Here is a 22,611-nt window from a genome sequence, read left to right as displayed (position 1 = left end):
TCACCTGGAGATTTGAAGGGCCAGAAAGAGAAAACAACCCATCTAATCCTGCCCATCGTGAAGACTAGACGGGATCGTTGCCAGTCATCCCTCCTGGGCCGGGATGCCCTCGGTTCAATGTCCGCATTTGAGTGATTCCGAAGAATCTCCGAGTCAGGAAAGTGCGTTGACGCTATAAGCTCCAACGTCTGCTTTCCGTTCTCAGTCATGGAGCCATCAGGACGTTCCATTAGGCCCAACCCGCTAGCATACATTTTGCAAAGCACCCTGTGAAGACGCGCACTGCTGGAGAGTTCATCAATGCCTTTGCAGAAAGCGCTCCACGAGATTCTCTTCGCTTTCCTAATTTCTTTATTGTATTTTGTGAGTGAGTCTTTATACTCTTCCCACGAACCCGACGCCTTGGCCTTATTTAATAGCTTTCTGGTCTTTAGTCTAAGCCTTGAAAGCTCTTCATTCCACCACGGGCACCTCCTATTGCTCCACCTCGGCTTAGCGCGGCAGCTCCCGTGATAGGCATTAGTTCTGGCCAGTTCGATATCCATCGCTGGCCAGTTCGATATCCATCACCGTTCTGACAGTCATAATCATTATTTTATTGCTATATATAAATTCAAGTAGGCACTCACCTCTTTTGTTTATATTGCTGCTTCCCCAGACGGTGTGGTGGGCATAGGCATCACTTCCTATTATAAGTTGGAAGTTCCTCCTTCCAAAAACGTCCACTAGATCCTTCAGTTGCTCGTCCGGGTGGGCACAGTCCCCCGGGAGGTAGGATGAGCACACAATGAACTCTGTCCAGCCCCCGCAGGACTTCACCGTCACCAACGCAGTTACTTGATCCTTAGAACAGTAATCTGGAATGAGAAAATACGTTAGCCTTTTACTAAACAAAATGCAAGCCTTAGGTCTGCCCCCAATTGTATTATCATACAATAGCTCACCTGTTAGGCCCTTAACCTGATCCTTCACTATGTAAGGCTCTTGGATTAGGGCGATATCGAGGTGATCCTTCATAAATCTATGAGAGAGAACATTAGTAGATGCCCTAGCATGCTGTAGATTTATTTGGATGCACCTTACAGCCATAACATTTCCTCCGGCTCTTGTCTATGGGCTTTGGCCCTTTAGACAAAGGCTTTACATGAGCCTTACCTCCCATTTCGGCCTTTTTACACATCTTGGTGGGCGCCTGCCCTGCCACAGCCTCTTTTGCCATCCCACGTGCCACGCTAGCCCCTCCAACAGCAAATACCGAAGCAGTTCCGGGCTTCCCAATGGGCTTGAGCCCTTTTGGTTCCCACGGGACGCTTGTATTTGGCGTGCTGGTCGATGGTCCTTCCTTTCCCTTGCCGCCATTTTCGGAGCGACTTCAGACTTTCCAATGAGTTTCGGATCTTTTGGTTGGCCTGAAGTGCTCGTCGTTGTAGCGGTGGGCATTGGTTTTTTATTTTGTCCTGCCCTGCCGTCAGCACCTTGAAATCCTTTAATCCGAACGGTAACAAGGAAGAAATTCAGGAAAAGTCGGAACTCAGCTTTCCGTAGATCTTCCAATCCGGAATCATCCACGGAAAAGGTGATGGAGCAGCCCCCGTCCTTTTCCTTATCCATCCTCAGCACCCTCCAGGAACTTATCTTGAGGCCGCGATTTTGCTTCCCTATCCTACTTAGAAATTTGTCCCTGGAGAGACTGGCGGTTGTCTCGTCCTTTGGTACGTATGTGACGCAGACATGCTGTTTGGGCATGTCGTCGCCATCCAGTACCACGACGTCGCAACTGTCCCAAGGCTTTATCTTCCTGCAGACACTGGTTATCCACTCCCTGGTGTTTTGATTGTTGCATGTTACGGATATCCATCCGTCCCTTTGCAACGCTGCAGTGAATTGTGGATGAGAGTCCACAACTTTATCCATTTCATCCATGATGGCTACTTTGATTTTCCCCATCTGAACTTCGGATAGCCTTTCCTCTGGATGCAGTCTATGAGTGATGGCCACCTTGACCTGTGCTACTGCATCCCGATAAGAAGTCATTTTCGGGTTTTGTTGAGGAATGTTCCCAGGGACCTTTTCCTCAACATTGCCCTTCATCGACCTCTTTTTTGAGGACCCTGCATCAGGGGTGTTACTTTCCGACCTTTCCCTCTTCTGGGGATGGTCGGTCACAACACCCGATCCGCAGGCCTTCAGCTTTTCCAGCCTTTCCTCATATCTGCGAGCTTCCTTTGGGAACATGTCATTCCTGATATAAGCCGCGATACGCCGCTTGGATGCACCAGAGAAATATTGTTTTTTTACCCTGATGTCCAACCTTTTCAGGTCCTCCTCAGTTTTTTGGATAATAGGTCCAAGAGGATCCTGATTATCCGTCTCCATCGGAGGCGCCGCCTTTTCCTCTACTGGCGTGAGAAGGAGCTCCTCCTCTGCGTCAGTCGAGAGAAGCTCTGGTTCCGAAGACCCTTGAGCACTAACTGGGTTTATGTTGTCCTTAGTATTATTGTTGTTGTTGTAATTTTCACTGTTGTTATTGTTGTTGTTGTTGTTGCAGTTGTCGTGTTTGTCACAGTTGTTCTTTTTGTTGCTGTTTTTGCTGTTATTGTTTAAATTTTTTTCCATTCTTGGTCCCACGAATAGCGCGGGAAAGTAAAGTCACCCATGGCAGAGCCCGGCATACCATGGGAAGGCTCGTTTAAACTGGAGGGCGCCTGGTATCCAGAGTCCGCATACTAACGACTAAGATCCCCTTTAGCCACGCAGTCATCGGCATATGCTGTTTCACCTTGACTTGGGACGCCTGTCGTCAGCTGACGTATAGATACAGGGCTGAAACTCACAAAGTAAGAGCCGCGAGACACGACCACGACACGAACGTAACTGTGATCGTTTCAATCACCCCTTTATCCTCCCAGTGCGGTTTTGGGCCCCTACATAGTGTATAATACACTTATATTTTAAATATATTGTTGATAACATGTTCTATTTCTATTATACATATATATTTTATCATTCATCAAATAATTAAGTGAAAATATGAAAATTACAACGCTTCTGTAAATGCTACATACTCAATATTTTACATAAATACATAATGTAAACAATAAATTTTTAACACTGAACGCGACACTTTTGTAAAGTTATACCGCACTCAATTCAAGTATACATATATATGTGTATGTATGTTAACTTATGAATAAAACGTACATATATACTTAAATTAAAACAAATATAATTTGTTGATCATATTTTGTGATTAAATATGAAGTAAGTCAATAAAAAAAAATTGTTTTTTTATTGTCAATTAATATGGACTATATATATAGAGAGCTGACATGATGCCTGTGTGTGTTTACGTGTGTATGAGGTGATTTTCTATTTTTATTTTATTATTGTTTAACTTTTATGTTTATATTATGTGTGTCAATGAGTTCTTCCACTTTTCTTATTTTTTTTTGTATAAATTTTTAAAGTATATCTAATAGTGTGACAATAGAATGCTATGTCCTTGAAATATTTTTACTTTATATAAAGGATAAACAATAAAAAGAAAAATGAAATCTTCTGTTGATACTTTTTAGAATAAGTGTCCTTATTTTTGTTATTCTTGTTATTATTATTCTTTTTTTTTTATTGTCTTGTAAAACTCTTATTAATTCTCACATCATAAATTAATTTATATTTTGCTTATAAACTTACATGTATTACATACATGTATTTAGGCTATGTATAGATGATGAGTGTCTACTACATAATTATACATACATGGCCAAACACTCACACCCATTCACATATAAAAGAATTGCTATTGTCTATATTTTTTTTTTGTTTTCTATCTTGGGTTATAAAAATAAAATTGTTAATAAAAATTTATTTTTTATTATAATTTATGTACGTGTGTATGAGTGAATGTATATACATATATATGGAGTCATAATGCCCGTATATTATTATTATATTTTGTTTAACGTCGTAATTTAAAAGTTAAATGCTTAATATATACTACATATGTATAATATGTTGCTTGGGAAAATATGAACAAATGTCCTGTTGGGGCAACCATATGTTGCTTACACAAGATATTATGAATTAAAAATTTAATATTATTATAAACTGTTTTATTTAATTTTAAATTAGTAGTAGCTATAGTCTTCTTTTTATTATTCTTACTAGAAAATTCTTGCTCGTCTTCATATTCATAAGGGAGTAACGCATAAATATCTTTTTAAATGCTTTTCTTTTTTTTTGAAAAATTTTATATGAATAAAATATGAGGCAAATGAATGAATTATAAATTTAATAGTTTCTTTTATTTTTTTTTTAAATGTCTACTTTAAATTTTTATTATAAGATTAAGGCATTTCTCAGTTGTAGGATTATTTATGTATGTATACGCATATTACTTTCGTGTCTGAAAGAAGTCTAATCGTGTATGAAAGAAGTATAAGTGTTTTAAGTATTTTTCATTACAAAAAACTGAAACTATAATGTGCGAAGGGGAATGAGAACTCGTAAAAGAAAGGACTTTTTATTTCTTTGTTCTCACAGTCAATAATACTAAACGTTAAAAAATTTTTGATAACAAACAAGGTATAGACTAAAACCATTCTCCATTTGCAAGGAGACTATAGAGACTATTAGAATAAAACCATTCTCCATTTACAAGGAATTTTTAGTAGTATTTTCAGTATTTAATAAAGTTAAACAAATACTCCATATGATTTGCTGCAGTAGTAGTATTTGGAATTTTTAAATTACCGGCTAAATCAGTACAGGAATAAGAAATTTGAATAAATACTGCAAATGTGCTTCATTTGTGCATCGATTCCTAAGAACAAAACAAGTGTTAATTTTTAATCTTAAATTAACAGGAATAAATAGAGCTCACTGTGTCAACTCTGAGATTCGCATACAATTGAATGATTTTGAGAATTTTATGATAATTATAACATTTTTTCACACGACCTCCTGCTTTTTTTGTATGTATAGTGCTATTCATTAATGCAAAATTTCAGAGCTGTAATTTCCAGTTTATAGTTTCCTCAGTATACAATAAAATAGGTTTTGAGTTTAATGGCAACTACAAACTAAGAAATTTCAATTAATTTTATCAAATAAAGCAGACGTAATAAACTATTTGCTTGCGTGAAATTTTAATACTATTTATGAGATATAGCAAGCCATACAACTTTTGAAGTTGTCCCTCTCCCGATCACATCCAATTTAGATAGAATATGATTGAATTATCGTTAGCACGGACGCACGGATAGACATGGCCAAATCGACTCAGAATTTGGCGCTTATCAAAAAATAATTTATATTGTTGTAAGTGGGAAGAATAAATAAACAAATGGAAAAATGATAACTTTTATATTCACTTTTATAATTTGTTAATTGCTTTCGAAGTGTTATACTTCTAAACATATTTCAATTTAAAAGTTATACTTTTAATTAACTGACAATTATTCTATGTGTATAGTAATTAAAATTTAAAATTAAAAACCTATTGCATTTCAATATAATTAACAAACCAGAAAACTTAACAAAAATAATGACATGCCACATAAATCTAGTTACGTTAATATTAAATTTTATTTTTAAAATAACTTTTTTAATTAATCATACACGCACACATAGGTTTTTGAATAACATTTTAAAATTAAAACATGCTTGTCTTTAAAAGCACAAATTTTTTTAAAGGATTTGAAGGTCATAAGAAAAGTTATAATTAATTTTTTAAACTCCTCTTTGTTTTTTGTTACTTTGTGTAATTGTTCATTAAATTTTTACTTTACTGATTTCATCTAATTTGAAAATATTCAAAAATAAATTTAGAACCAGGGCCTGTGAGGGAGAAATTTTATTTTGACTTTAAATACTTTTTAATTATTTTATGCTTGTATTTTCATTCTAACTAAGTATATCTTGTGTATAATTTTAGGATTAAAGTAAAAATAGTTTACACTACATAATTTAAAACACTATAAATATGTATGTATGCATGTATGATTATTGTTCTTTGTTAAAATTTTTGTTGACAGATTCACTCATTACCGGGCATTAATTACAATTTATTAATAACATTTTCATTATTCATACTACACATGCTATAAATGTTGACCCTTAAAATTTTGTTTCTTTTAATTATATATTAAAGCTATATATGTATATTATACAGAGTGTTTCGTATAAGGTTGTAAATAATTTCAGGGATGATTCTTTGATCAATAGTTTTTCCACTAAATGTATTCAAAAATACATACTTTACCAAATAAATTGAAATCAAATGCAAATAAAAATTATATTTAAATTTCTTGGAAGGATGAAAGGTCCAATTAAAATATTGTCGCTAATTATACACGTGCCTATACATTTAAACTAAATCTGCATTGCAAGTGAATTTATTTTTTACTATGAGAATTTCCCTGAGACGATGTGTGCAAATTATGGAGTCTTTGGTGATTCCATCTTTTGTAAATTTTGTTTCATCTGTCCAAAGCATATTTTTTTTATAAATGTGTTATTTTGACATTATTTGCTTACAATTCAGCTACAAAAATTTGTGCGCCTACGAGGATTTTTTTTGGTAATATATAATTTTTGGATGAATGTGAAGTGGAACGAATAAAGGTTGTTGTTCATACAAAGTTGAAAACACCGTTTTGGTTAAAGTGTTCGTGTCTTTAGCTAACGGTCTTATGCTTTTTGGTAGATTTTTTCTAACTCTTTCCAGTTTCAATTTCCAATTTTGTTGTTTGGCTCCCATTGAAGATAATTATTCTGTTCTAGACCGTAGTTGTAGGCGATTAGTTTCACGCATTGGGCTATGCAAATTACTAAATGTCCGACAATCTATCAATTATATTTAAAATAAGTGCCTAATGGCTACTCCAATGTTACATGACACCGCAGTTATTATTTATATGAAAGCAGAATCTGGAACTGATTTTTTATTCAAGTTGTGGCTCGAAAACGGGTATGTTTGCAACTATACGATCTTTTGCTGGAAATTAATCAAAGAATCAGCCCTGAAATTATTTTCAACCTTATGCGAAATACCCTGTAAACTTACATCTATATTATATAATTAACTTTTATATAACGTAAATTGTATTTATAAGGAACACAATTATTATAGTCCAAAATATTACATAAACCGTATAAATAAAATATGAATAATTTTTATAGATTTAATGTGAAATTTAATTTTCCAAAAATTAAAACACATGCCACTTATTAACTTACATACAACCGTCATGTGCGAAAAGTAAATAATTTCTGGTATAGATTTCCTTTTATTTAATTACAATATAATTACACCCAAAAAAGTTTATACTTTTGTTTTCGCGCTAATCTGTATAAACTTACCATGTTTATGTTTGTTTTGCGTTTTTTTGAAAAAAATTTTTTTTTAAGTATTTCCGAATTCCGATAGGTAATATACACGTGTCAAAATATAAAATTAAATTCATGTTTAAAAATAGGATTTTATTGAAGCAAAATCTTTTAACATAAAGAAAATCTCGAAGAGAAAAATAACATTAGATTTTCCATTCCGATATATGTACGTCTGTATACGTTTTTGTATACACTAAATCTAATACTTATGAATGAAAATTAATTTTATTTGAACTACATTTTTTTATTTGAACATGCGAATAATTCGATCAAATATAATATTAAATTGAAAAATTTGAAAAGTAGGTTCAATAAAAATTTTATTTTGCGGAAAGGGAGAGAGGGGGGAAAGAAATCATGCTGTAAGAAATAAAATAACATTAAATGTCAATGCACTTCTTTATCAAAATATTATAAAATATTTTTGAATTATTACAGAATATAGAATATAAAATAAAATCATGTCACATATCAAAATTTTTTGTATTAAAAAAACAAAATTAGATTGAATTTCTTATATATTTTTTTTGTTAGTTTTAAATCCAATAGTTTTCTAGTCGATTATAAAATAGAAAACCACTCTGAATGCCAGTCGTCCAATTCAAAAAATCGATTTTTTTCCAAATGTAAAAATTATTTTAAATTTATGAAATTTGTTTGATAAAGTTTTAGATACGAATTATTAAGATTAATGAAGCTTATAATACTGTAGGTATGCTAAATAAATTCTTTAGAATTTATTTACTATTTATTTTCAGAAGGCAGGACAAGGTATACAATCACATTCATATAAACAATAAAATTTCTACTCGCTTGAAAATTTCGGGAAAGTAAAAGATATCAATTTTTGGAATTATAATGATCCTTATTCTGATTATTCCATCATTTATGTGACATTTGCCGTTGTTGCTGTCATATCGTCGAGTGACGGAGGTTCGAGAGATAACCTGACACATTTGAAAAAATTTAACAGGGAGACAGCTTTTCTGTCAGCTATACGTATTTTCGGCGAATTATCTACTTTTTGCTATGAAAGCGTTCTCTGTCACAAAATTTTTGGCCTCTTCAAATTGTATTCTTGTTATAATTTTTATGAAATTTCATTATCATGGAAAATTTAATTTTTGTTTTGCTAAATACTTTTCGACAAAAAACTTTGCTTCACTATATGCCATATGTGTAATTAACACGGCAACTGGAATATGTCTGAACATAATATTTCTCGATATTTCCCGATAAGTGTCACTGTGATCGCCACTTTCAAATTAACATCAAATTCAAGTCGTAACAACATTTTTCGTTCTATTTCAACAACTAGAATAAGACTAAATATAGTCATCGAATCCCTCTCAATTATGTTATTCCTGAAATTCTATAAGATTTCTTTAAAAATTTCTGAACTGAGCAAATAGATTTAGATTTTACCTCTAAAATATAAATTTATTGAATTTTAATTAGCCAAAATTTTATTTAATAATATTAATTTTACTTAATTTTGCTCGTCACAACTTCATTATTTTCATTCTTACAAATCAAATAACACAATTTTTGTTTTTTAAAAAAAAAATCCCATTTGATATTAAGGATTCTTAATCCGAAATCCATTCAAAAATAACAAATTTGCTCATTTATTGTTTTAATTTCTTACAACATTTTCCAAAATTTCTATATACTCAATATATAGAAATTTTATATATATTACACTCAACTATACTTTCATTATGCCCATTGTTGTACTTTATACTTGTGTGTTTTAAGCATAGTAACCGATTCGCGACATGAACAATTTTATTTTGTAAGTAAAATGAAATTTCGTTTCCATTTTTGTATGTTGGAAAAATGAAGTCAAAAAGTCACGCAAATCAACTTATGTTTAATTTTTATTTTGGTTTTTCTTTGAAAATAAAAAAAATACAAAATATTCTCAATTTCATTTTCATGTGAAAAATATAGAAAAATCAAGAAAAAAACAAAATTAATAGAAAATTAAAAAGAAAACTTCAGAAAAAGTATAAGTAAATAAAAGGTAAAACAATTTTTATGCATAATTTTTATATGGTAGGTACAATATACTTAACAAATATAGTAGGTACTCATAAAGGATAAAATTAAAAGGATCTTATAGTAAAAAATAAAAAAAAAAAATAGAAAATGTAATAACAAATGCTTTTGAAATTAAAGGTAAAGCTCAATTTATTAGAGCATGAGGATTATTTTTTTTTTCAAAATTTAACAGATGGTTAAACACAAGGTTGCCATTATATTAGAATAAATTATACAAATTTTGACATCTAAAATCAAATGTAAATTGCATACGAAATTATAAAAAATTTTTTTTTTTTCATTTAACCTTAAAATTAATCCGATTAATTTTTGTATTTTATTTTCAATGTTAAAAATTTAAACAGATCAAAATGTTTTACATGCTATGTATAATTAATTATAAAGTTAAATTAAAGATTAACTTCTGCTCTACTTTAACTCTAAATTGTTGTTATAATGTAAAATCTAAAATTTTAATCTATACATCGTTAAAATTATTAAATACCCTTACTCTGTCATTATAATTACTCCTATTACCTTACATTCCATCTGTATAATCACAAACTTTCTTTATCTTAATGGAAATTTCTTCATGCAACTGCAGAACAGATGGATGACGTAATCAAAGGAACGAGTTAAAGGCAGAAAAATTCATTGAAAAAATTTTTCTCCTCGAACTGGACTCGAACCAGTGACCTAACGCTTTCTAGGCGGACGCTCTACCAACTGAGCTACAGAGGCATGAAGAAATTGCCGACGAAATGTTCTCTACATTGCTTGTACTGTAATTCACATTTTATTCAATTGTACAAACTTTCTCTTTAAACAAGAATAATTAAAGCATACAGCTGACACAGTTCTCTCCCCCTTCCTTGTATTAAAATTTATTGATTCTGTGAGTTTCTCAGAACTGCCATTTGGACTTTTTACAATCATGGATATAATTTTTTCAAAAAGGACAGTCAGCTTGCTTAATTGAATAAATTGAGTACAGCTATTAAGGAATTGAAATAATTTCGAATAAATTTTAGAAAATGTTGGAATATACCTCTGTACCAATTTTTAAATTTTTTTTTTGTATAAAAAATTCTAAAAATTTTTTAATTATTACCGGGATTAAAATAAATTTTAAGTTCCAAAGCAACTACAGCCTAAAAAGGCTTAGACAATCGCTTAAAATAGAAGTTGTTGGCAGCTATTCAAATCAAAATTTAGTGAACTTATCTGAATTAGTTTTTGAATTATCATCGAGATGGAAGAATACTAATTATTACCAGTTAAAAAGGGAGTCGAATCAGAAAATTATCTTTCAACTTACCATTTACGAAGGGACGGATACGAATTTTTACAAATATAATTCGTATATATAGTTCGTAATTCGTAATTAGTTGTTGCCGTTTCCTTTGTGTCAAAATTAAACGCACCGGTAAATGTAATACCGTTGGTTAGCTTTATGTTTTCAATATAACTATTTGTTTTTCTGTTTTTAAAAATGAGTTTTCTTTAAAACTTTTTTTTTTCTTTAGAATTTTTAGGAATAAAATATTTTTGATTTAAAATTTCCATATTTATGTTATAATACAAAATATGTATACAGAATTGTAAAAACAAAATAACAAAAAAACATTTTTAAAACATGCAGAGTTTTGCAATAACATTTACAAATATAGAATTGAATTAGGTTACACGATATTTTATTGTTTATATAACAATCTATAACTACATATTTATAACAAAAAATTCATAATATTTAAGATATAAATTCGTAGTTTTTAAATACAAGTTTCATGCAACTTGCTATACCCAATTCGAATCAATAGTTTGTTACAACTCTGTTGACAGTTTAATTTTATTATAATTTCGGAATTTTTAAATTTTTTTTATATTTTGATAGAAATGCTAAATGAAAATTATTCCTGGTTTTTATTTTTAAGAAATTGTTTAAGTTTTAAATTTATAATATGAAATTTGGACATATTTGTGATAATAAGTGTAAAATTTGAATGAAATGTTGAAAATCTATAATTAATTTATTCAAATTGTGCTACTAAAGGGTAAATTTTAAGTTTAATTGTGTACCAGCGGGTACAAAGTAATAATGACAATTTGTTTTTGCCCTACTTTTTGAAAATTGGTGTAAATTTTTGTACGAAATAAATACAGGAAGAAAGTTTCTTCATATATAACTGCAAATTTGGCAAATAGCATGAAGAAAAGAATGTTGGGAGGGGTTAAGGTAGAAAAATTTTAAAAGTTCTTTTACAAGTTTCTTGTAATTTTTTAGTTTAAAAGTGAATTTAATTTTAGATTTAAATTAAAATTTCTTCTGAACCTTACATTCCTCCTAATCCTGTTGTTTAGTTAGAGATCTCTTACATCTTACTTGTGTCTTACATTTAAATTTTATATTTTGCAGGAAAATTTTGGAATGTAGGAATAAAAGCCTTTACAGTCTTTATTTCAATTATATTAAAAAATCAACTCCTTTAATAAATTTTAAAATGTACAATTATTTTTCCCATTCTTGAAATTCTTTATAAATTTTAAAGGGTTTAACCTTCCTTTTTTATGTAATTTATAATTAATTATATAATGTCTTCCAATTTAAACCCTTTTCGAATTTCTTATAATAAAAGACAAAAAAAAAGCAAATAATTAAAACCTCAAAAGATATTATGTAACAAGGAAAATTCATCTTTGGTTTTAAATGAAAGGCAAACGATCTCATTTATAGAGAAATAACAAATGTACAATGTACGTGTGCATATTTGAATTATCCTCTAAGAAAATAAAGAAAAAACCAAAACAAAAAGGATTGGAATGTGTTTTCCAAACCGCAAAATAATTTTTGGATGTAGACAAATTTCAAAATTTTACCACAAAAAAAAAAATCCTGTTTGTTTTTTTTTTTTTTGGCGAATTTTCAATTTTAAATTTTGGTTACAAGCAATTTCTTACTTAGTGGTTTAATGGTTTTAAATTTTAGTTCTCTAAAAACTGATAAAATATAATCGTCCTGTCTATTGTAAACAAATAGCCATTAAATTTATTTGCGATAATTTCAGACACAGTTTTTGTTTTGTAATGATAAAAATGTTTTATTGAGGCCTGTAACTATAGAGGAACTAATATCGTTGTATACAGACAACTTGAAAATTTTGTCAATATGCCAATTTTTAATTCTTTCTAAAATTTTAATTCTTAATGAATTCAATACATTCTATTTTATTTCAATTTCATTATTGTAGCCAACTTTGGATATTTGTCTCCTATTGATTTCATGTCCAAAATGATGGGGGAATAAATTTATGTTCCAAAATATTTACGGAATGGGACAGGAATTGTTTTTATTTCTCATCGTCGAATAATTTTATTTTCGTGTAAGTCTTTTTTAAAGATAAAATCTGTTTATCTTACCTTGATACAATAAAATAAAAATTGCTTGCAACTGGAGAAATATTGTTGCCAAATCCAATTTTTTAAACCAACATTTTGAATTTATTGGATTTCTCTTAAAACCCATCCCGTACATTTTTGTATAACAGAAGTAATATTGTGTACAAATACATGTTACCTGTTCCAAAAAATAAAAAATTTCTGTATCAATTTTTAAAATTACTTTGTTCCTGTTCATACTTAAAAGAAAAATTTTTGTACATCTACTTTGAATTCTTTAGAAAATTTCGTTGCTCTGTCACAAAATTTTAACGTAATTGATTTTGTTCCGTAGACTGTATGAATGTAATTCAACATATTATTGCTATATCTATACATTATATAGGTATATGTTACAAATTTATGACTCTAAGATGCATGTATACTTGAAAAGTTTGTGGGTTTTCTACTTGCAAAAGAGATTTTTTTTAAAAATCTAAAATAATTAAATTTATGTCATTTTTATTTCTCTATATTGAAACGATAAAAATAAATTGAGTTACTTTACATATGTACGAGTACATACGTAATATGTACACATTATTTCGTCCTTGATAGCTTGATATATGTGAAGAGATTTTTTACACGCATGTTGTTTTATTATATACATATTTTCTTTAAAGTGAACAAAATATTGAAAAAAGTGGAAGAATATTTAATTTTTCTATACTTGATATAAAATTTTACTCAATACCCTTGCTTTCCCTTTTTCTACTCTTTTAAAGAACATAGGGTAACTAAAAAATTTCTCCAACTAACTCTATTGTGTACCACTAACTGTATATCGGGCCGTGTTCTTTTCTATTTCTTTTTTAACTGATCTGCGCCCCGTTTCTTTCAGTCTATTCACTTTTCGCTTACCCTGGGGATTACTTCCTCAGGGTAAGGTCCCCTTTTGAATGATATTCTTTGGTCTTCTGTGGGTATGACCAATTCATTTTCGCTTTCTCCTCTTTATTTGGATCTCTATGGGTTCCTGCCCTATCAGCACCCACGGCTTTGAGTTCCTGGTTATTCTTGACCAGAATATCCCGTAAATAAGTGTGAGGCTTTTGTTTATTAAGACATTTTACATTTTTTATTAGTTAGATCTCACATCCACATAAGCGCACCGATTTTGCGCAGGTGCACCCTTAGCTCCACATCCTCATAATAGTGACTTTATGTTAGTTATTTTGTTTTGAAATGCCCATATTTGCTAAAAAGTGTCATATTGCTTCCCGATTGATTGTATTGAATGCACCTTCGAAATCCATGAAAGTAATATACATTACTGAATTCCATTCTATTGAATATTCTGCGATTATTCAAAGTGTGTTAGACTGCTTGGATTGTATTATAAGCGTACATTATATTATATAGTGTATTGTATATTGAATTTTGGATTGTATTATAAGCGCAAGTACTTTTATAGCTGCGTTCAGTATTGTTATATTGACAATACTGAATGCAGGACCCCGTCCTCCTAAAAAATAGTAATTAAATAATATTTTTTTATTAAATTATGATTTAATAATTATTTAATAAATTTAAAACAAGTTTTTTTTTCCATATTTATTAAATAGTAAATTTTTGTTTAAAATTTACAATGATTTCTTGTATATTTTGCATATTTACAGGGGCTCTGTAATTGGTATGCTTAAAGTTGGTAACAAATCATTATATGTATTTGATCAAACTGGTACAACACAAATGGTTGAAGCACCATGTATATTAGATTTTTATATACATGAATCACGTCAAAGAGCTGGTCTCGGTAAAGATTTATTTGAAACAATGTTACAAGAGGAACAATGGGATCCACGTAAATTGGCAATTGATAGACCATCAGATAAATTATTGGGTTTTTTGAAAAAACATTATGGATTAGAAAAAACCATTCCACAAATGAATAATTTTGTTATATTTGAGGGATTCTTTGATAAAACTGAAAATGGTAATGTTATTAATAATAACAATTACGATAATCAGAATATTAAAATAACAAGCAGGTAAGTTTATATTTTAGTATACATATATAAATATTTAATATTGTGAAATAGAAGTGAAATTTTATAATTGTGGAAGAAGAAACCAAAATTATTGATGAAAAGAATATTTCATTCGGGATTTTAATATTAAATTGCTATTGGATTTTTTTTTTGTCATAATTATCTCTACATTTCTTTTGTATTAGTTATGTACCTCTATATATATGTATATAAAAAGATATGAATGTATAAATAATATTTTTGTAATAGTGTTAACATTTATGTATAGCTAAATAATATTATGTAAATAAATAAATTGAACCCCATAATATATTTATTTACTTTTATTAGGAATGATACAAGATAAATTTCCAACTTACCTTACTCATTTACGTATAGGTCTAAAATATATTGTATATCGATTTATTATTGTGTTTTTTATTTTCGGTTCAACCATAACAATTGTACAATCTTATTGATTTGAATGTGTATACGACGCATTATCAGTTTATACAAACAAAATATAATGGGTGATTTTTTGAGTATTTGATTTTTAAATTTTAAAATTGTAATTGTTATTTGACTTTATTCCATGCTTTCCATTTAATTATGATTTCATGTATAAATGTTCGCCAAAACAAGGTTTTCGCTCTTTCATTCGAAGAGTCCAATTTTGGAGTAATTTTTCCGAACATTTCAATGGCAGGAACTTTTCGTCCTGTATACTATATCAACCGCAATATCACCATTTACATTTAAGTTTAATATTGTTGTTCACAACTGCAATCAAATTCGCATGATTGATACAGGGAACAGATCTCATGTGAAACCAAATAATATGTAGTTTAATATCGTTAAATCGCTTTATGTCAGTGATCAAATTGATAGGTACAAAATATGAAATTAATTATTACTTACCATAAAATTAATTCAATAATTTAATTTATTAATAAATTGGTGTAATAATTTGGGAGTATTGTTTGGGTGCCTCACTTTCTAATCCAAATCAAATGGGAAGCTAAGATCACTTAACTTGACGTTGACAACTGTAATGCGAATCACGTGTGAAATGTCAAAAATAATAATTTAGAGAATCAAATAGCATAAAAAAACACTCATTCTTATAAATTAAAGATAAAATTTTTTTTTACTCACCTTAAGGGTTTTTACTAATATTTTTAAAGTTATGTATATGTGTGTATATTTAAGGACAATACCTTGTTTATTTTACGAAAAATGATAAAGAAAACTATTTTTGAAATTTTTATTTTTTTGTTTTTCTGTTTCTTCTTTTTTTTTCAATAATAATAAAGTTACGAAAAATGTAATTTATGACTTATGATTTATTAAAATATTCTTTTTTTTTTAAATAATAGTTATAAAGAAATTGTGATGTAATTTTGATGAAATTATAATATGTACAAACCTATAATATATGCAGTACAAACACATATATATATATTTACATAAATATAAATTATAAGCTATATAACCTTGAGAATAATTATTATTCTTTTCGGTATAGTTATGTTTTATTCATAGTTTTCTTTTTCCTTTAATATAAAAAATTTTTCATATTCAATTGTTTCAAATACTTAAAAGGTATATTTGTATGTATGTATGTAATTATCTCTTTTTATATTTCGTTTATGAACTGAATAAAAAATATAGATTTCCTTTATGCAGTGCAGTATATGGTAATGGTACCCGGACTGACTACCATGCAGAAATATTTTCCCATATTACGATTGGTTAACGAAGGACAATAATAATAATTTTTTATACGGTTATGACAAAATATCTACATAATTATACATACATATGTGCATTAAGTTATTAATAATTATTATATGATCCTGTAGATTTATTATTTTATATATTCATAAATTTAATGGTTATAATTAGAAATATTCTGATAAAAGATTCACAGTGAATTCCAAAAATATTATCAAAAATTATACCATAATTAAATCTGATTTATTTTAGAAATTGAATTTGTGAATTCAATTTTATACAGGATAATGTTTCAGTTCTAATGAAGCGCTACTGCATATTGTTGCAAAATTTTTTTGATTTCCTCAGCTCAATATTCTGAAATACTATAAAACTTTATTTACATTTCTATACAAATTATCAAGTTTCTATAGCGATTGTCTTTTCAAATCACGTTAGTTTTGCAAGTGGCCTAACAAACTATACACTTATATATATTTAGAACGGACTGACATGAGCGTTTATACTACGGATTTTAATTACCAAGCTTATATGCACAAACTGGTTTTTTGAATTAATATATAAGGAATTTGTGTTGATGATTTCAAGTCCCTAATTTTTCCTAATAGTCAAACTTCACTTTATGTCAATAACAAACCTCATTTATTCGATGTCACACGACTTTTTATAGTTAATCGAAAAGAATCAAAAAGAAAACAACAGTTATTTGAAAAATTAACAATTGCATGGATTCATTCGAACACAGTATAATAGCTAGATAAAATTAAACTATAGTTATATAAGTTCTATGCTTTTACAAATGCCATAAATATAAAAAGTAAGCTTTTAAACGCATTTCATAATTGCTTTTAATTATACATTTTTTTATCTTAATCCAATTTCATTTCATTTTTATTATATGGGGTTCAATTTATTTAATTTATATATATTGCATCTATCTCTATTTATATAAAATATTTATGTACTAATTTTATAATAACATTAAATATAAATTAACAACAAAAAAAAACTTTCATATATCATTATTAAAAACCAACCTAATTAGCCCTAACACAGCCCTATTTGGCCCACTAATAACATCAGATGATCGATTAAGGAGAAGTAGAGCAGAAAACACAGCCTCTCTAAATCCATTAACTGGTATACAAAATAATCCAATAGGTCGATATGCTGCAGCCCGACCAACATGCAGTATGGCAGAGGTATTTAATTATTAATAAAAACAAAAAAAATAAAAATAAAAAGAAAATCTTAAATTTTATTATAATTGTTAATTGTTTGTGTTTAATATACTTTTTATATGTTTGTGTATGCAATCTTTGTACTTACTAATAATTATTAACTATTTATTTATTTTAGTATTTTCGATTTTAATTTTATAAACTTTTTTCATTATATTCGTACAAATTGGTTGATTATATTCCAACGTATCAACCATAAACTATTTTAGAAAGAAAACGTAATGACAAAAGAATAACGGAAGTTTGACACAAGGTATAACTAAATTTTTTACAGATGTCGTTTATGAGTTAGTTTTAGAGACATCAAAGTAAAGTTTTTGAAAAGCTCAATAATATAAATGAAAAAAATGGGCGCTTCCGTGTTTTACGTCAGGGGAAATTCGGATCTGACAAAAAATGAATTCGTGCTTATTTTTAGTATCCGAGCGTTTAGATTTAAAAATTCGTGTTCAGCACAGCCAAAACGAGCTCATAAAATTAAAGGTCTTTTTACGGTCTTCTTTACGGTTAACACAGGCTCATAAAAATTCATAGAGCTATTTACTGTTCTGACGCTTCAATTTTGAAAAATTATCAAATGATAGAATAAGCACTAACGTGTTCGTTGTAAAAATCAGATTTCTCAGGCTTACTGCGAACCAGATAACTTTGAGATTTATTATTATTCTAATTCGAAGTTTTTCGCAAAGCAAGCAAACTTTTAATATGCATATACAATATTTAGAACAAAATCAAGCATTATATTATTTAGTACGTGAAGTTTCAAAGTAGAACAAAAGTTTATATTAAGATTTGGGAGTTTAACGTAGAGTTTACGTAAACCATATTTTACCGCCCTCAGTATAATTCGTAGCGACAATATTTGCGGAGCCAAATTTTATAAATTTATAATTAACCACAAATTATTTCTTAAGTGCTTATACATAAGTATATATGTACGTATGCTTTAATGTTAACGGAACTGCTTTTTCATACTGCTCATATTTAAAATATTTATAATTAACAGCCATTTTGCTTTTATACTAATTAAAATTCTTGAATTTGTATGAATATAAAAAATTATAATTTATTAGAGCTTCTATACTTGTATATTAACTTTAAAATATTCTTTAAATAAAATAGAGAAAAAAAAAGAATCAATTTTGCTTTGCTTTTTAAATTTTATTTTTTGACTTATTAAAACTTTAAAAATTTCATAATAATTTTTATTTCATTTTCAAACAGTTTGTTTTACAAGCGTTTTTTTTTACAATTTTCAAGTCGTTTTATTTTAATATTGTGTGAATTTTTTTTCGAAATAATTAGACAAAAGATTTGCGGTTAGTCGTTATAATTAATTGCATTTTATCGCATAATTTAAAAATTAAAATTATTTACAAGGAAAAATTACAAAGGCGCAAAATTTGTGTTTTTCAAAATTAAATTGAAAGGAACACACGCAATTTTTATTTTATTTAAAATTCGGAAATAATGGCAACACGAGCATCTAATGCAGTATGCGTTAAAAATAGTGCTAGTCAAAAAAGTGTCAAGAATATTATGAATAATGCACAGGTGATAAATTTTAAATCCGATTCGGGCTTTTTTTTCTTGTTACACAAAATACAAGTGAATTTTAAATGAAATTAAATTTTTCTTTTGTTAAATTAATTGCACCGCAGATCAAAGGCAAACAAAATGTTAAATCAAATCCAAGTCAAATTTCAACAGCAAGCAATGCATCACAATTGAATGGCCAAAAGCCTATGGTAAAATTAAAAAGACTATAATTATAAATTGACGAAATTTAATTAATAAGTCTTTATTGTTGTTTTTCAAATCTTCAAATTTAAGTTCAATAATATGACGAAATCGGCCACAAGCAGACCTATGATTGAAAAAAGATCGGTAAGTCAAATTGTTGGTTTTCATTTGTAGTGGTGTAATTGAAGTTATCGAATAACTTTAAATCAAGAACAATAATAATTTGTTATACGTATGTAAATCTGCTTCCATTACGCCATTTTGAGAAAAATTTGAAATGTGTTCCAATTTTTTACATAATTTAACTTAAATAACTTGCAGGGCCTTCAGGATATTGACACTGGAACATTTTATCAGATGTACTATGGAAATCGTAATATAGCAAATCCACAGGTAGTTTTTTCAAACTTAAAATAATGAGCGGTGTCTAAGCAACTTGTCCCATTATCTGAAATTTTATCTTCTCTATTTCTATAATATTGTAAGGAAATTTGTTTTCGTGTTTCACTAAAATATATATTGAAAATATTTTTAAATAACAAAGATAAAAGTGTTAAAGCGTATATTTAAAGTAAAATTAATTAAAAATCAAATTGTAGCTTCAAAATCCAATGAATTCTCAAATGATTCAACAAAATAATTTAACGGTTCAATCTGATATACAATCGCAAAATGTTACTCACCCACAATTTCAATATCAGCAGCTACCATTGAATCAGAGTTCGATTCCTATTCCACAATTATCACAACAGCAAATATTACAATCTCCAATACCGCAACAACAAACCATACAACCCCAAATCCCAAATCAAATTGTGCAAGTTCCACAACCTCAGTTAGTACAACAGCAAATACCACAACAAATTTTTTGTCAACAAACATTACAGCCAAACCCGCAACAACAATCGGATATTCAAGAATATCATCAACCGGTCGGTATATTATTTAGGAGTTTATACGCATATATAATAAATTTCCAAGTCTGTTATGATATCAAAATTTAATTCATTTAGCATTGTAACCATGATGTACTCTCTGAGCAACATTTGCAAGAGCAGTTCAAACAGCAGCAACCATCTCAACAGCAACAACAACAACTCCAGCAAAGCCAACAGGTATTTGGAGTATAAAAGTAGGAGGACTAAAGTTGAAATTTGAAAATAAATTAAAAAAAAAATAATAACTAAATTAAAAATTAATAAAAAATAAATATCCCTTAAGGTACCAATGCAATTGCAAATAAATAATCAACAGATGCCGCAGTTAACGCAACCGTCACAAATAGTTGACACGAATGTTGAAGTGAATAAAATTTTTTAATTTTATAAAGCCTATTTACAATGTTCAATGGACTGAAAGCTTTTACTTTGTTTTAATACACTCTTACCTATATAATTATCAAACAGAGATAACAACAGTTTATTAAAAAGGGGTGCAAAATAAAGTATAAAGGTTTCAACACATTGAGCAGGATAAATCATTTATTTCCGCATTGTCTAAAATACTGATTTTAATTATTAAGGGACTGCAACAATGTCAGTATCAAGAAACATGTCCAAATTGTTCAACAACATTTTATTGCACTGTTGCTAATCCGTGTGTAATTCAACAAGTGCAATAGATTTTATCAGAGAAGAGGAAAAAATTAACTGAAATCAAAAATTTCTGAATGCTTTAAATTTAAAAGGAACGTACAAATTTAAATTTAAAATTATAGTAAAATAATATATAAGTTGATATTTGAACTTAAATGACGAAAGAGATAGCAAATATTTTGTAGTTATTCTCACTTTTTGTAATTTTTTATAAGGTCATAAACATTAATAAATTTTAAAAATTCTAGTATATTTTTAAGTGTTTTATTAAAAGAATTTAAATTAAATCAGCTGCGTTGGCAATGTATTAAAATTTATGACATGTACGTCATGTCGCGTTAAAATTCGTGATTAACGTCAGTTGCATGTATTCGATTCGAACGCAGCTGAATTTATTTGTAGTATGTCAGTAGGTATGATTCAATTACTTATAATCCTGCCAGTATTGACATTTAACTAAATCTTCAAAATAAACTAGTTAAATACCTAAATTGAAATTTAATGGAAATAATTCCTATCTATGTATGAGTAGTTATATGTCTAGGTATTTATCCTGAAAGTCATTTATTTAATGTATTTAAACTATGGTGCTGTTTAAAAAACAAAAAAAGTGAAAACAGTCACATTTTTATTGTTTTTTCTTTCTTGTACATGCAAAATTATTTTAAAGAAAAATATAAAAATTCTTAAAACCTCATTTTAAAATTTCCGTTCTTAATAATCTTCTGCCTCATAAAATAACTCGTTCAAGTGAACACCGCTGATTTTTTTTTAACTTTTACTTTTCTTCTTGTGGGCTTCAAAATAATAAAAAAAAAATCTTTATTTTTTACTTTATTTTAATGCGGAAATATATATATCGTCACCATTATATCTTTTAAAAAGTATTTTGCTTTAAAGTTTATTTGGAACATTGTCTACAGCTGGTCTACAATAACTCTTAAGTAGCAATATAAAATTCTTTAAAACTATTTTACAAAAACCCCCAAAGAATAATGTTGTGCCTATCATTCTTACTATTTAATAAGGAGTATAATATAAGGAAAGTAAATGAATGTATATGTATAGAGTTGGAATTACCACCATCGCAACCAAACACCGGATATGCATGGAAAGTGAAAATTCCTTTCGTGTTTAATATAGATTAATTTACGATGCAATCAAAATCTAAAAACCTAAAAAAGTAAACTAAAATCATTATTTGTATATATAATAAGGGAAAGAGTACATAGTATACATATATACTTACTTACGATGTTTTGGTAATATATGCATAAAATACACATAAAAAAAATTCTGAAGTTCTAGAACAAAATATTCTTAAAACAAAGAACCAAAAAAAAAACGACTTAATATATAGGACTTCAACAATACAATATTATTATTGTTATTAAGGGTCGTATAATAAATAGGTACAACATGTTCAGTTGAATAGTTCCATAGTTTTGATATGCTAAT

At 28.4% G+C, this 22,611-nt stretch overlaps 2 protein-coding genes across 2 annotated transcripts in view; both read left to right on the top strand.

The window, feature by feature from the left end:
• Positions 1–22,611, top strand: part of LOC129614771 (alpha-tubulin N-acetyltransferase) — a 41,832-nt gene that overhangs the window by 14,260 nt on the left and 4,961 nt on the right. Inside the window, exons 3-4 of the mRNA XM_055529628.1 lie at positions 14,490–14,861; positions 17,620–17,776. Of these exons, the coding sequence (XP_055385603.1) occupies positions 14,490–14,861; positions 17,620–17,776 (529 nt within the window). The remainder of the gene's footprint in view (positions 1–14,489; positions 14,862–17,619; positions 17,777–22,611) is intronic.
• Positions 19,136–21,531, top strand: LOC129614772 (putative mediator of RNA polymerase II transcription subunit 26). The gene is made up of 8 exons (XM_055529629.1): positions 19,136–19,369; positions 19,477–19,563; positions 19,649–19,702; positions 19,880–19,951; positions 20,158–20,490; positions 20,572–20,673; positions 20,780–20,860; positions 21,081–21,531. Exons 1-8 carry the CDS (start codon positions 19,286–19,288, stop codon positions 21,177–21,179), a joined length of 912 nt encoding a protein of 303 aa, XP_055385604.1. The 5' UTR covers positions 19,136–19,285; the 3' UTR covers positions 21,180–21,531.

This window comes from Condylostylus longicornis, unplaced genomic scaffold (genome assembly GCF_029603195.1).
Source record: "Condylostylus longicornis isolate FDR11 unplaced genomic scaffold, ASM2960319v2 ptg000119l, whole genome shotgun sequence".
Taxonomy (NCBI): domain Eukaryota; kingdom Metazoa; phylum Arthropoda; class Insecta; order Diptera; family Dolichopodidae; genus Condylostylus; species Condylostylus longicornis.
Note: the sequence above shows the minus strand (reverse complement) of the source record. Positions and strands in the feature narration are given on the sequence as shown.